The sequence below is a fragment of the Mus musculus genome, chromosome 11, assembly GCF_000001635.26.
Source record: "Mus musculus strain C57BL/6J chromosome 11, GRCm38.p6 C57BL/6J".
NCBI lineage: Eukaryota > Metazoa > Chordata > Mammalia > Rodentia > Muridae > Mus > Mus musculus.
Window position 1 is genome coordinate 101,488,432 of NC_000077.6, and position 15,495 is coordinate 101,503,926.

A 15,495-nucleotide genomic window follows, 5' to 3' on the forward strand; every position below is an offset into this window, starting at 1 on the left:
AGTGCTGGGATTAAAGCTGTGGGCCATCACTGCCCAGCTAACTTGAAAGAATTTAAAGCAGGTTCATCCTCAGGGCGGACAGAGGCCTGCTGCTACCTTGCTCTTGGTTTCATGAAACCTGAAACATGTGGGCTCCTTAGACATGCAAGTGTATGAGCACACAGGCCATGGTGTATTTATGGAGGTCAGAGACATCTTGCAGGAGTCGGCTCTCTTTCTACCATGTGGATCCCAGGGGTTAGTTGAACTCTGGCTGTCTGTCAGTTGTGGCAGCAGGACCTTATCCAATGAACCATTTCACCAGGCCCCCAATCAGTCATTCTTTGTCAAAATGTTTGCTATTTAGTTTATTTGCAGTATTAACAGCACAGCATTTATAAACATACTTTATATAATCAGGTCTCCATTGCCCTTGCATACTGGGGGGGGCCAGAGAAGACCTACTCCCCCCAATATCTATAAACAGTCCAAGATTATGAGTTCATGAAAAATATGTTCTCTTCCTTCAGCAAGCAAAATTATTTATGAAGTAGTATGCCTCAGCAACAGGGAGCAAAAGGGAAGAAATTACTTCAAAGAAAGCAACAACTCCTTTCCTGGTGGAATCCATCATTGTACAGACATGAAATATTCATATCAGAGTCCGTGTATTTAAAGAAGAATGGGTTACTTAGAGCTGCTACAACAGATACACTGCTCATAAGCTATGGGGAATTAGAAGGCTCTCCTTGACACTGGCACTTGAAAAACCTCACATTCACATCAAATACATAATCTGGCTCTGAATTTCCTCAGTGTCCTGCACAAACCCTATTCTGGGTGTTGTTTGGTGCTGGCTACTAAACCTGGAGCCTTGAGGAGCACTGATTTTAAGTCAAACCACAGATCTCAAGCCATCTCCTTGAAGGACTTGACTCTTGGCCTTTATGAACATGCAATTTTATAAGGAACAAATCAGGACCACTAGCTATTTGTTCTTCAGTCATATACAACTCACGACATGCCCATCTCTTTCCACCAAATGCTGTGATTATAGGCAAGTACCACCATGCCCAGCTCAGATCAGCCAAGCCACTCTACTGTCTCTCCAAGAACGATATGCAACAGATTAGCATCTTGCTCAATTGGTGGGATAAAGCTTTCTCAGGTGAAAACTTTTTGTGTTCAAGACAGACTTCAAAGGGGGACTTGGTTAGAAAACCTTTAAGGCACCCACCCTCACATAGGTAGAAGCTGGTTTTTCCAGGCGGATGCATGAAAAATACTTAGTAAGTAGGGTGTGGAAGCACCAAAGACTGAGAGGTGCTCCCCGGGCATGGAAGACCATTTCTTAAATTAATCATTGGAGTCTTGTGGCTCACTACTGTCACAGGTGATATTCTGTACCAGGTAGGCATCCAGATCCCGACACCGGTAGCTGGATAGACTGTCCAACACCCAGTCCCACATCACAAGACGTGCCTTGCACAGCTGCCCAATATCTGCAGACAGAAACAAGCAGAGACTGGTGTAAGTCATCCTTCTAGACGAGACTCCAACCATACCATTCTAAGATCTGAGTATATAAGTTCTTAGGGCTAAGCAGGTACTCAGAAACAACACATTAGGACCTTATTCAAAAGCCAAAGGAGTGAGCGTGGTAAAAGCCCAGACTGAAATAATACGAACTTCAACCTGTTTTAGGAAAAGCCACGAGAGAGCAGATGGTGTGGAGGAATATCTTAAGTGAAAAGACAAAATATCATAAACACGATCACTTGTGTGTAAATGTACATGTATGTACACACATCCAAGCGTGTATTACTTTATAGCTCTGGTAGACCTTGAACTTGACCTGTAGAGCAGACGGTACTTAAGCTGGCAGAGATCCAACTATTCTCCCAAATGCTGAGGTTAACAGTGTGTACCAGCACATCTGGTCTCATACAGTACTTTTAACTTCTACAAATATACACTTAAAAGTAAACAAACAGGCATGTACACACATACTGAAGATTTTCTTTTTCTTTCCTTTTTTAAAAAAATTTATTTACCCATTTTATGTACATCAGTGTTTTGTCTGTATGTATGTCTGTTTCAGGGCATTGGATCCCTGGAACTAGAATTACAGACAGTTGTGAGTTGCTATATAGTAGCTGGAAATTAAACCCCGGTCCTCTGGAAGAGCGGCTAATGCTATTAACCATGGACCCATCTCTCCAGCCTGCCTCCTCTTTTAAATTTACTTATTTTTATTTTACATGCATTGGTGTTTTGCCTGCATGTATGTCTGTATGAGTGTCAGATCTTGGAGTTATAAGACAGTTGTGAGCCACCATGTGGTTGCTGGGAATTGAACCCAGGACCCCTGAAGAGCAGCCAGTGCTCTTGACCACTGAGCCATTTCTCCAGCCCCATCATAAAGATCTTTTTTTTTTTTTTTTTTTTTTTTTTTGAGACAGGGTTTCTCTGACTGTCCTGGAACTCACTTTGTAGACCAGGCTGGCCTCGAACTCAGAAATCCACCTGCCTCTGCCTCCCGAGTGCTGGGATTAAAGGCATGCGCCACCACGCCCGGCTCATAAAGATCTTTTAATAGACATTTTAGTTGTTCATTCATGCAAACATTAAAAATAGGCTGAAAGCTGGGTAGTGGTAGCACACGCCTTTGATCCCAGCAATCAGGGGGAAGAGGCAGATGAATCAGTTTGAGGCCAGCCTGGTCTACAAAGTGAGTTCCAGGACAGTCAGGGCTACACAGAGAAACCCTGTCTCAGAAAAACCAAAACCTCAAAACAATCAATCAACAAAACAAACCCTATAAAAACATTGAGTGCAGTTGGGGCACCCCTATAATCTCAGCACTTTCAAGGCTGAGGCAGAAAGATCACCAAATATTTGAGACCAGGATGCATTACATAGCAGGCCAACCAAAACCCAAGACAACAAACAGGCCACTCATGGTGACAACACTTTCAATCCCAGTACTCAGGAAGCAGAGGCTGGTGGATCTCTGCGTTCTAAGACATGACCTTGTCTTAAAATCAAACCAAACCAAAACCAACAAAACAACCAACCAAACAAAAAACCCCAAACAGGGGCTGGAGAGATGGCTCAGCGGTTAAGAGCACTGACTGCTCTTCTGAAGGTCCTGAGTTCAAATCCCAGCAACCACATGGTGGCTCACAACCACCTGTAATGAGATCTGATGCCCTCTTCTGGTGTGTCTGAAGTCAGCTACAGTGTACTTAAGATATAATAAATAATAAATTAAAAAAAAATTTAAAAAAAGGAAAAAAAAAAAACAAACAAACAAAAACCCCAAACAAAAAAAGCAGCTGAGAATTATATCAGTCAGGTAATAACCAGATAACTAACTAGTAGGGAATCAAACCCATCCAACAGGACCTCACATGATGTAAGTGTACAGTACATGGAGAAACTTTACCTGGGCAGTTGCTGTCTTCTGTCCAGGCGCTTGGCTGCACGATCACAACTAGATGAGCACCCTGCATACCCAGAAAGGAAAAAGCATTTAGTGCCAAAGCAGGGCTTCTGGGAAAGTCATGTCCACTTTTACGTGGTTAAAAGGGCTAGAAGGAAAAGACCTCCCTCGATACATTCAATGCTTACAGTTTCTAAGCTTTTACTCACAGACAGTCTTCTGCTACAGTGTCAAGGGTAGAGAAAGCCCTTTGGGCTACTTTGGGGGACTTGTTTAATGGAAGGAGAGTGTTTTCCTCTCCTTAAGGCCCCACTGTGATACTCACTGTGTCATGGGTGAGCGATGGAAGCTCCTTCACCACGGAAGCCCCACACAGCTGCAGCATCCTCTCCAGCTCATCTGCACAGCACAGATGTAAAATCACAATAGCGACCCACATCTACTCCCAGTGCCCTCTACAGCCTCCCCTGAAGCGAACCTCAGTGAGCTGTTTTTTTTTTTTTTTTTTTTTTTTTTAATTTAAGGATAGAAAAACCCTAAAATCAGTATGACTTCTAAGTCAATCTGCCGCTGATGTAGCTGCTGCCTACTTTTGGTTATTAGTCTCCATGAAGCCATGTGGTAGATAAGGAAGGCCTCATGGTCTTCCAAATGAAACATGTTGAAAAAGAGGACTGAATTTCCAAAAATTTGCTAAATTGTTAGACACTATGTGAAAAACCCAGTCTTTTTCCTTTGCCGCTACATCCTAGTTTGCTGTTGGGAACTGACAATCATGGCCCTTGAGAGCACCTTTCTTCATGGTAATTACTCTAAATGTCAAAGACTGGAAGATATTTTATCCAGTGGGAAAAAGATACAGGTCACCCTGGCCAGAGATCCAGCGTGTCATTAGGAAAGATCACATGTGAGCCAGGATCCACACATCTAGGGGATGAATCTCATAGGAAGTTGGGCCTCAGCATCAGCAGCACTGACTGAGCAACCTTCTAGGCTTCTTTGGAGATGCTCAAAGCATCCTCCTACTGTTCTTGAAGGAACATCTGCTCATTCCCGGGAACTGTGGAGGCGCTGCCTGAACCGAGGCTACTAACTTAACCCCTCCCGCAGGATACTCACTAGCGTCCCTGGCTTTCATTATATTAAAGTCTAAACACATAAAACATTGAGTGACACTTGAGACCTTCTAAAACTGCAATCAGTAACCAGTACAGAAGGAAACAAAGTGACACTGCTAGGGCCCCTTGCTGTGGCCAGACACCAATGCAGTGGTTCTCAACCTGTGGGTCACGACCTCTTGGAGGGGGGGTTTTCCTACATCAAATATCCTGCATATTGGATATTTACATTATGACTCATAACACTAGCAAAATCAGTTATGAAGTAGCAGCGAAATAATTTTATGGTTGGGAGGGAAGGTCACCAAAGCATGAGGAAATAAATATGAGAACCACTGCTCCTAGGCTTCCCTCTCCTAAGTCATACAACTCCAGCCCCAGGAGGTGAAGGGAAGCAGAGAAAAAAGATGAGGGACCTTCCCTTTGAAAGGAACTAACCAAATCTATACAAGGACAAGGGCCTTTGATACATAAGCCCAGAACCACAGCAGTCTTCCACTGGACCATTTAATCCACCCGAGGAACTTCCATGTAGGTCAATGCTATCTGTAATACGCTGCAGACTCCCAGGGCCTTACCTTTGGGCATGTTGGTGAAGGGCTCACAACAATAGACCTGTAGGCCCTTGAAGAGCTGCAAAGAGAGGAGAGTAAGTGATGGGGTGGAGAGAAACAGTTATAATTTTTTTTTAAGATTTATTTATTTATTTATTTACTATTTATTTATTTTTACTATTTATTTCAGACACCCCAGAAGAGGGAGTCAGATCTCGTGATCGGGTGGTTGTGAGCCACCATGTGGTTGCTGGGATTTGAACTCCTGACCTTTGGAAGAGCAGTCGGGTGCTCTTACCCACTGAGCCATCTCACCAGCCCCCCAGTTATAATTTTTAAGTGTGTGTGTGTGAGACAGAGAGAGAGAACAAGAAAAGAGAAGATAAAGCACGTGGTATGCAGGTGTCTAAGGAGGCTGGAAGAATGAAGAATGCACCACATCTTCTGGAGCTGAGGTTACTGGCAGTTGTGAATTGGTCAATGTGGATGCTGGGAATCAAAATCAGGTCTTCTGAATGAGCAGCAAGCACTAACCAATGAGCTACCCCTCCAGTCTCCCCTTTTTGTGAGACAAGATCTTACATAGGCCAAGTGGCCTCAAAACTTATAATGCAATGTAGGCTGGCCTTGAATCCCTGACCCTTCTGCTTCCATCTAACAAATGCTGGGAATAGCACCACCAGAGTGTGGGTTTTTATAAGAAATACAGACACTCTCCATGCACAATGGAAGAGACTATCACTTGACAGTTTGTCCTCTTTCCCAGAGACAATCAGTTCAAGATTCTGAACTGATTTTATATTTTATTGAAATTTGCATTCAATCAATCTACATTCTAGAGTCATTAAAAAAAAAAGCATGTATGTCATATATGTCAAGTGCCAGTGGAGGCCAGGAGTAGTCAGATTTCCAGGTGCCAAGGCCTCTGAGTCATATCTCTGGCCTCTGTAGTCATTCACTTCCCACCTTGTTATTAGTCCGGCCCAGGCTCATGCTGGTGACTCTGGTCAGAGATGAGGAAAACAAAAGTAGAGACAACGAACACACAATCCCCCCGGTCCTTTATGTTTAACAGCAAGAAATGCAGAGCTCTCTGGCTGAAGTGAGAGGCCCACTCAGGCTTGTTACGTCAGAAGTAAATGTGAACCCCGCCAGCAGAGCGCCTGCTATGTGAACATGCTCGCTTTACACACAGAGCATGCACCCTCCTAAGGGAAAAATGTAATTACAGTGCTCCTCAGTGCTGCCTGAAGAACTTTCTGTGATCCTGGAAATGTCCTGTGTCTGGTCTCCTAAGGCTGGAGGCTACAAGTCACATGTGGTTGTTGAACATCTGAAATACGGTGTGAGCGAGAAACTGTACTTCTTAACTTCCCTTTTCTTTAAAAAAAATATTTTTATTAATTTTATGTATATGGTGTGCTATCTTTGTGCACATCAGAAGAAAGGGCATCAGATCCCAATATAGAGGGTTGTGAGTCACTATGTGGGTGCTGGGGATTGAACTCAGGACCTCTACAAGACTTGTCGGTGCTCTCAATTGCTGAGCCATCTCTGTACTCTCCCTTGATTAATTTATTTTAATTAATTAATTTTGATTTTTTTTTTTTTGAGACAGGGTTTCTCTGTGTAGTCCTGGCTATAGCTACAACTCACTTTGTAGACCAGGCTGGTCTTGAACTGAGAAATCCACCTGCCTCTGCCTCTGCGGGGATTAAAGGTGTGCGCCACCACCGCCCGGCCCCTGCCTTAATTTATTATTTACCTTTATGTTATGTGTATTGTGTTTTGCCTGCATGAACGTCTTTATGTGAGAGTATCAGATCTTCGAGTTATAGAAAGTTATGAGCTGCCATGTGGGGGCTAGGATTTGAACCTGGGTCCTCTGGAAGAGAAGTCAGTGCTACTAACCACTGAGCCATCTCTTGAGTCAAAAAAATTTTTTTTCAAGAAAGGGTTTCTCGGTATGTATAGTAGCCCTCACTGTTCTCCAACTCAGAGATCCAAACTCTGTCATCTGAGTACTGAGATTAAAGGTGTGTACTACTATGCCCAAGCCTGAACTTCTAAATTTTCAGTTATTTTTATTTTTTGAGAAAAGATCTCACTATGGTCCTGGTAGCCTGGAACTCTTTATGTACACAAAGGTGGACTTGGAATGTAGAGATCCATCTGTCTGTCTGTCATACTGGGATTAACGGTGTGTGGCACCATGTACAGTGGGGATGAGGGGCTGTCTTCCTCATTGCACTTCCACCCCACCCCACCGTACTCCGACCCTCCCCCAGACAGGGTTTCTTCGTGTAGCCTTGGCTATCCTATAACTAGCAGAGGTCTGTGAGCCTGTTTCCTTCCCGAGTGGTGGGATTAAAGGTGTGCACCACTACCACCACCTGTTAAGGAGCTGGTTTATTTAGAGGCAGGACTTCACAGATGCTAAGGCTGGCACAGGGCAAGCATGTGCCACTGTACCATATTGAAAAAACTATACACCTGCCTCCAACTCCTGAATGCAGGAAACACAATATCTGCTTTGAACTCTTTTTTTTTGATGAAACTTAGAACAGCTTCAATGTGTCTAGTAACAACTGTGTTAGTATGAATTCAAAAAGAACGAAAGAAAAAACAAAAAAAAGGAAGAAAGAAAGAAAAATAAATTCTTATGTGTACATGGGCATGAATTCTTGAAAGGCTTTCAAGCTATCATTCTTCCTGCTTTAGCCTTGAGTGTTAGTATCACAGGAGTGCCATCAGACCTAGGACTTTCATATATCATTTGAGTGACCCTTTTTTTTTTTGACCATCTTTCTACCCTTTAATGACACTAACACAAAATTTGTCTAGGTCTAAAAATCACCTAGGCACAGAGGCTGAGAGAGAAGATCAAGGGGCTAAAAGCACACAGATAGCTCCATTGGAAGTGGCTTCATCCTACACTGCAGGCAGGAGAAAGGAGCAGCGGGCAAATCAGTTATTGTTGGGAACGGCAGTTCAGGAACCTCTGCTGTTCTCCCAATCTGTACGAATAAAACAGATCCCCAACGTGCTGACAGGACCTAATGCTCAGAAATGCGACAAGTTCCCTCAGGCAGCCAAACGCTGCCTTGAGAAGGCTCTTCATATCCAGGTTGACGCTTACTGATGACAGTGTCTAGTGGTGAGATAAGAAATCTGAAGCTCACCTCTACAAATAGATTTCTTTGTGAAAATACTGTAGTGACATTTTAGTATCTTCTGAATGTCACTACTTCGCCCAAGCAATTTCCATCAGTGCTATTTTGAATGTGAGAGAAATCCTAAGGGATCTTGAGGGAGAAGGGACCCACTGCTAATTGTGCACTCCCAGGTACATAGGAACAAAGGGTCGGCTCATAGAAACAAGGAGAAGTGGAAGCAGGGTGAACAGCTGTTCTTGGCATCTGGAACAGGGATCTGATAGGCTCAGAGAGAGGATGGGCTGATCCCAGGGCTCAGAACTCCAGGCTTGATTTGTGATCCTGTCCAGAGCAGTTCTCCTTAGAAAAACAACCTCTACTGGTCTCCTCTCAAGTTTCTATGAAGGAACAGAAGGTGCTCCCTCCGTGTGGGACTGTTCTGAAACACCTGCTGGTGCACACTTGAAAAAGAAAAGCAGCCTGGGAACACAAGCACTTATCCAGTAACCGAGACGGCAGCTGGCTCAGGCCTGCCAGGCAGGTGCGAAATCTTGGGAAGACTTCTTCCTGCGAGGAAGATGGAGTTCCGGCTGCACCATCTGCTATAACACGCTGGGGAAAGTCATCGAGTGTCCTGCTCTTACTTGCAAAGTTGCAGGGAGAATCTGTTTTGCTCCTGTGAAGCTGTCTACAACTTTCTAAAGCCAAGACACTTGTGAATTTAGACTTGGAGTGCAGGTGTACAGGCTCTCCCCCTTCTACCGCTCCCTAGTTATGTGATGATGGGGAACTTAAGCTACCCGCCCTCAATTTTCTCATGTGAAATAGAGGTAATGCACACATATCACAGTGTTGTAAAACTGTGGACTATAAACCACTTTCTGTGCACACACTGCTCATCCAGCACTCATGTGATGCTTAGAGAAAAGACACCGTGGTGCAGGAAACACAAAAGGCTTCCCATCTCTGAGGTCCAAGCTCTGTCACCATCAGCTAGGATCTAAACCTCAGACTGGAACCCAAACTACAACTGCACCCTCAGCCTAATGTTCTCTTTCTTATGGGGCACACAAGTACTCCATTTGCCTTCTTGGGCTAGGAAACAAAACAAAACAATAACCTGTCTCCACTGCCCAGCCAGTGGTCTGATAGCAATCATGCCAAGTGCCTACCAGGTAAAGACTAACCTCACCATAGCAGCTGGCTGCAGAGCCTTAGGCTGGGGTTCTGTCACATAAAGAGGGACTTTACCTTTTCCCGGGATTCTCTGGATCGCCTTGGACCTTGGTGATTTCTTCCAGTCACAACATCTCCTTTGACTTCAAATTCATGCTGAAACCAAACACAAACCTCTGTGATTACTGGGGTGGGTGACGGCCCAGCCACGAAGCATTAAGGCACTACACTCATGTCCAGGCCAGCCAGCATTACATAATGAAACCTTGTCTTTGTTATTTTTTGGAGACAAGACCGTGGAGCCTGGCTGGCCTGGGATGCAGAAATCTGCCTGACTCTGCCTTCTCCCAAGAGCTGAGATTAAAGAGACATGCCACCAAACCCAGGTAAGACCCTATCTTAGAAAATATATTTTAAACATTCATTCTTTTTATTTTATGTATGAGTATTTTGCCTAAATGTATGTTATATGTACCATATATATATATGTCTTGGACCTGGAGTTAAAAATTAGCTGTGAGAACCCATGAGGCTGCTGGAATAAAACCCTGGTTCCTTGACAGATTAGCAAGTGCACTTAACTACTACTGAGTGCTCTTCCAGAGGACCCAGGTTCAATTCCCAGCACCCACATGGCAGCTTGTAACTGTCTGTGAGCTGTGTCCAGTTCCAGGGAATCCATCATCTTCACACAGACATGCATGCAGGCAAAACACCCATGTATACATACACAAAAAGATCATTCAAATAATGAGAGAGAGAGAGAGCGCGAGCGCCAACGTTCATCTGAAGTAAAGCCAGCAAATCTACTTTAGGTATTCAGAATCACAAGTTTTGACCAAAAGTAAGGAAATTACTTTGTGAACTAGAGGTAATGACCGGTGTACTGGCAGGTTTTGTGTCAACTTGACCCAGCTGGAGTTATCACAGAGACAGGAGCTTCAGTTGGGGAAATGCCTCCATGAGATACAACTGTAAGGCATTTTCTCAATTAGTGATCAAGGGGGAAAGGCCCCTTGTGGGTGGGACCATCTATGGGCTGGTAGTCTTGGCTCTATAAGAGAGCAGGCTGAGCAAGGCAGGGGAAGCAAGCCAGTAAGGAACATCCCTCCATGGCCTCTGCATCAGCTCCTGCTTTCTGACCTGCTTGAGTTCCAGTCCTGACTTCCTCGGTAATGAACAGCAATGTGGAAGTGTAAGCTGAATAAATCCTTTCCTCCCCAACTGCTTCTTGGTCATGATGTTTGTGCAGGAATAGAAACCCTGACTAAGACAACTGGGATCTCAGCTGCTAAAGTCAATTTATTACAGCAACCATTTTATTTATTTATTGTGTGGCGCACATGTAGAAGTTAAGAGAACAATTTGCTGAGGTTGGCTCTCTTCATCTCCACGTGGGTCCTGAGGTCTGCATTCCAATGGTCAGGGCAGCTGGTACCTTCGTCTAAGCTATCCCAACATCCCCAAAGAGAATCTTTGTTGAAATTACCAGTTGGCTTTCATCCCACTGGGACTTGATTTTTTTTGTTTTTGTTTTTTTTTTGTTTTGTTTTTGAGACAGGGTTTCTCTGTACAGCCCTGGAACTCACTTTGTAGACCAGGCTGGCCTCAAACTCAGAAATTCACCTGCCTCTGCCTCCCGAGTGCTGGGATTAGGGACTTGACTTTTTAAAAATGCATTTTAATTTCTAACATTTGTATCTTCTCAAAACATTCACTTAGCATTTACATTAAACTGCTAACATTGTGAGAGGATAACTGGAGGATTCTTGGTCACTTAAATCAACTGTATTTTGTCATCTGAAGAAATTAGGGTTTTTCAGAGTTCTGTTGAGAGATTTACAGTTAGAGAGGTCACAATGATAAGATGGGGCTGGTGGGATGGCTCAGTAGGTAAAGGTGCCCGCCATGAAGCCTGATAACCAGAGTCCACCACAGAGCCATATAAAGGTAGGAGGGTCTACAAAGTTGTCTCTGATGCGCGCACGTGCACGCACACACCCATACACCCTATTCTAAAGAAACTCAGATTTTTTTTTTCATAGTAACTATTTTGGGAGGTGGAAGTTTTCAGGAAGAATGCTTGAAAGCCACTGGGACTGAAACTAAGGCTGTAAGTGTTTGAGGAGCAGGAACCAAGCACAGGGTAGAGGTACCGCATTCAGTGGGCAAAGCTCTTGCTGCCAAATTTGACAGCAAGTTTGATCTTTGCTGACTTTGATGCCAGCCTCCACGCGGTAGAAGAGAACCAACATCTGGTGCTTACAAGTTGTCCTCTGACCTCCACACGTGTCAAGTCACACACCTTCCCCACACTAAAAACTCAAACGAACCCCAAAATAGAGACTATATCCATGCTCCAGATTATCCTAAAAATAAAACTGAAATTATGACTGTGGTTAACACAAAATCTGAACTGCCTTGGCCTTTGGCTGACTCCTTCCCCTCATCTCACCTCTGGTCCCTCCCTAAACTAATTCCCCGTCTTCAACTACGATGTTTTTTTTGAGACAGGGTTTCTCTGTATAGTCCTGGCTGTCCTGGAACTCACTTTGTAGACCAGGCTGGCCTCGAACTCAGAAATCTGCCTGCCTCTGCCTCCCAAGTGCTGGGATTAAAGGCGTGCACCACCACTGCCCAGCTAGATTTTTCTTTAGTAAGCCAAACTCACTCCTACATCCAAATCTTTATGCTTTCTGTTGTTACCTATAAGAACCATTCTCTATATTTTTCAAAGACAATTCTTTCTTGTTATTTAGGTCACAAATAACAAAAGACTTCGCTTGGCCTCTTGTTTATTGTTTATCTCTCCATACATCATTTCCAGAACAGGGAATTGGCCATTCTTGTTTACTGTTATTCCTCATAACTGACACTTAGCAGGCTCCCAATAAATGGTCCTTATGTGAAATTAAAATCAGGATAGTGCATAATACAGTTTTAAACAGATTCCACTGAGTTTGTTTTGTGTGATCTCTTGTCATCAGCTCTCGGCTGTTCTAAACTTATTCTTCCTCCTACGTGCTTACCAGATGTACCTCACACTCTTCTTAGTATTAGAAAAAGCAGCGTTTCTAGGAAGGAAACTAACTTATAAACAGATATATTAGCATATTAGCATATTCATTATTTTCTGAGACAGGGTCTCAAGCAGCTTATGTTGGCTTTGAACCCATATAGTTTCAGGATTAATGACCTTCTCCCACTGCAGCTCCCACTGCCTCAGGGCCTAAATAACAAGCTTTTGTAACACACATTTGTGAGGTACTACAGCTCAAACCCAGGGCCTCAAAGACAAGCATAAACCAAGCCACATCCCTACCCAAAGTCTTTAACAATGGTGAATAGCAAGTTTCCTACAAAGGTGTACAAAGGAGTCAGGAGAAGCTTAGCAGGGTGGAACCTACCTATAATCTTACAATCCCAGCACTCGGGAGACAGATACAGGAGGAGCAGGAGTTCTAAGCCATTCTGAGATACATGAAACTCAAATAATAACAGTAACAATGATAATAATTATCATTTATATTACTGTGGACCCTGTTTCTGATAGAAAGAAAGGAAGGAAGGAAGGAAGGAAGGAAGGAAGGAAGGAAGGAAGGAAGGGAGAGAGAGAGAGAGAGAGAGAGAGAGAGAGAGAGAGAGAGAGAGAGAGAGGAAGGCAGGCTCTTAAACCAGGTGCAAGCTGTAATCCCAGTACGGGAAGCTGAGGCAGGTGGATTTCTGATTTCGAGGCCAGCCTGGTCTACAGAGTGAGTTCCAGGACAGCCAGGGCTACACAGAGAAACTTTGTATCAAAACAAACAAACAAACAAACAAACAACAACAAAACAAACCAAACCAATCAACCCAAAGACAGGCTCTTGCTACATGCCAGGGTCACAGAGGTGCATCACCCCATCTGTTTCTGGAGGTGGTTCATTATTTGTTCCTCCGAATTTTTAATCTGTAAAATTCTTTCTCCGAAGAAAAGACTTTCCTTTAAAACCTAGAATGCCTGAGAATATGACATTTCCTGGCCTGTTCTGCATCACTCCCTTGTTGAGGAAGAAAGCAGACCCACACCCTCCTCCGCCTGACACCCCACCTGACCCATGCGAGGTGTCCCAGATCAGTTCGTATCAGGTACCCACCACATTCAGAAGTCTTCTTTCTTGGATAGACCGGACCACCCCTGAAGAGAATACAGAGAAGGTAAGTCACAGAGAACAGAACAACACGTCCCTTCTGTGGAGGTGGGAAGCTCAGCGATTCACAAGGCTCGTGGCAGAGACCTCCCTCTGGAGACAGCTGCTACCTAGTGTAAACATTATAAAAGTGCTGCTGTGCATGGGTTCCCACCGACTATTAAATGAATCCTTGTTCATATGCTAGCTCTGCTCAGAGAAGATCAGGCCCTACTGGTTATGAAAGAAATCACTTTCTCAGCAATGCCAGTGGATCTGAACAAAGCGACACGCACCTAGAGACAAAGCTAGTTTTGTGATACCACTAGAGACCCTTTGGTGCTCAGACTTGGCATCAGCAGAAACCTCACGTGTTAATGTTAGGTGTAAAATGCAGCTCTGAGGTGCTAGAGGGAGCAGCAGAGACACGCCCCCACCCCCCAATATTGTACTCACATGAATAGCTAACTATCCACTTTCCTCCTGCAATGCCCAGAAAATATTTCAGTGTCCGCTCACACACAAACTCCGCATCTGCAAAAATGAAAAACACCCAAAGGCTGAGGAAGAGCGAATAAGAGGCGCTGCCCCTGAAGAGCTGGAGCCCCAGCCCTAGCTCGAGATCAGTCTGGAATGGTGATTCACCTCTGATGACAGACAACCAGGTGTGGGGTTTACAAGTTTGGAAGAAGCAGACGCCATGTTAAGACCAGAGGATCACTGGCTCAGCTTTGAGATGCCAAGGTTAGCTGAAGAGTTCGATCCCGTTGATTACCCATGCTGTAGTGCTGACTGATATGGACTGAGATCTATTTTACCAGACAGCAATATGTGAGAGAAGAAAATAGTGCTGAAGTCCAACATTTGAAAAAAAGATCCTAAATCAGAAATGCCGACGTGAAAGAAGTTCACCCAGGCAATTTCTCCCAGGGGACCCTTACCCCCTGTATTCCTGAGAGGTTCAGGAAAAGTCTTGTTATAGCTATCCCTTTTTTGTATTTCAATAAGCAGTGGCTGAAGAATCTGTTTATTGCCTAGTGTTTCAAAGGCCCCTTTGAAGAACTAAGCAAACAGAAAAAAACCATTTAAACAGGAGAAAAGTATTCAACTGAATCCCAAGCACAGCAGGCCATCTGCAAGTAGAAGTGGCCATTTTGCCTCACAGAATTACTCATATTTTTTTGGAAGCTTTTTGTTTAAATGCTATAAAAGCCGATTTTAGTTCACAAGCAACAAATGTTGTATTGCTTTTGAGTTTAAAGAGTTACTTTAGGTTTAATTTGTATTTTAAAGCTCCCTTTTCAGCCTTTATCACCTTTCATCCAAACTTGCTGCTTAAAATGTATGAAAATTCAACGACATTCCCCTCTTCAATAGTACTTAGCTTGCCACAGCTTGTCCTGGCACCTATTGTAATGAGCACTGCCCCCTGGTACGATCCACTGAAGAAGGGACCTAGATTTTAGCTTTCTTAAGGCAAAGAGTCAAAGAGCCTTGGGCCCCTTGGAAAAGCCTAGAGCCCTGTGGGGAGAAATACCCCAGATGGGGCACGAGTACACCAGAAAACAGAGTCTGTTAGCCAGGTTTTAGAGTGTAGCCATAATTTATACTTCCTACATCCCCAGGAATAGTGGCTTGTTTTTAAATTTCTGAAGCCTGACAATAATTTTTCAGCTGCTTAAAGATGGATATCTTGGCCCCTTCAGTCTCATTCCTTTACTTTGTCAAACATCACTTTTAATAAAAATCAATTGTTTTATATTTACTTTATGTATGTTTTGCTTGCATGTATGTCTACATGTCTCATGCAGGCCTGGTGCCTAAAGTCGCAGGCACCCTGGATCCCCCAGCACAAGAGTTATAGATGGCTGTGAGCTGCCATGTGGGTGCTGAGGGTCAAAC

The 15,495-nt window shown here is 43.9% G+C and overlaps 1 protein-coding gene across 4 annotated transcripts in view; it reads right to left on the reverse strand.

The window, feature by feature from the left end:
• Positions 1-329: 329 nt before the first annotated feature.
• Brca1 (breast cancer 1, early onset) overlaps positions 330-15,495 on the reverse strand; it is a 63,195-nt gene continuing 48,029 nt past the window's right edge. For 2 of the 4 annotated variants that reach the window (XM_006532068.3, XM_006532064.4), the window contains 7 exons: positions 14,050-14,127; positions 13,561-13,601; positions 9,503-9,583; positions 5,121-5,175; positions 3,750-3,823; positions 3,428-3,488; positions 330-1,481 (listed from right to left, as the gene is read on the reverse strand). In XM_006532068.3, coding sequence (XP_006532131.1) covers positions 1,336-1,481; positions 3,428-3,488; positions 3,750-3,823; positions 5,121-5,175; positions 9,503-9,583; positions 13,561-13,601; positions 14,050-14,127 — 536 coding nt within the window. In that variant the 3' untranslated portion in view covers positions 330-1,335. The remainder of the gene's footprint in view (positions 1,482-3,427; positions 3,489-3,749; positions 3,824-5,120; positions 5,176-9,502; positions 9,584-13,560; positions 13,602-14,049; positions 14,128-15,495) is intronic. The other 2 variants (NM_009764.3, XM_030245495.1) reach the window with 2 other exon arrangements.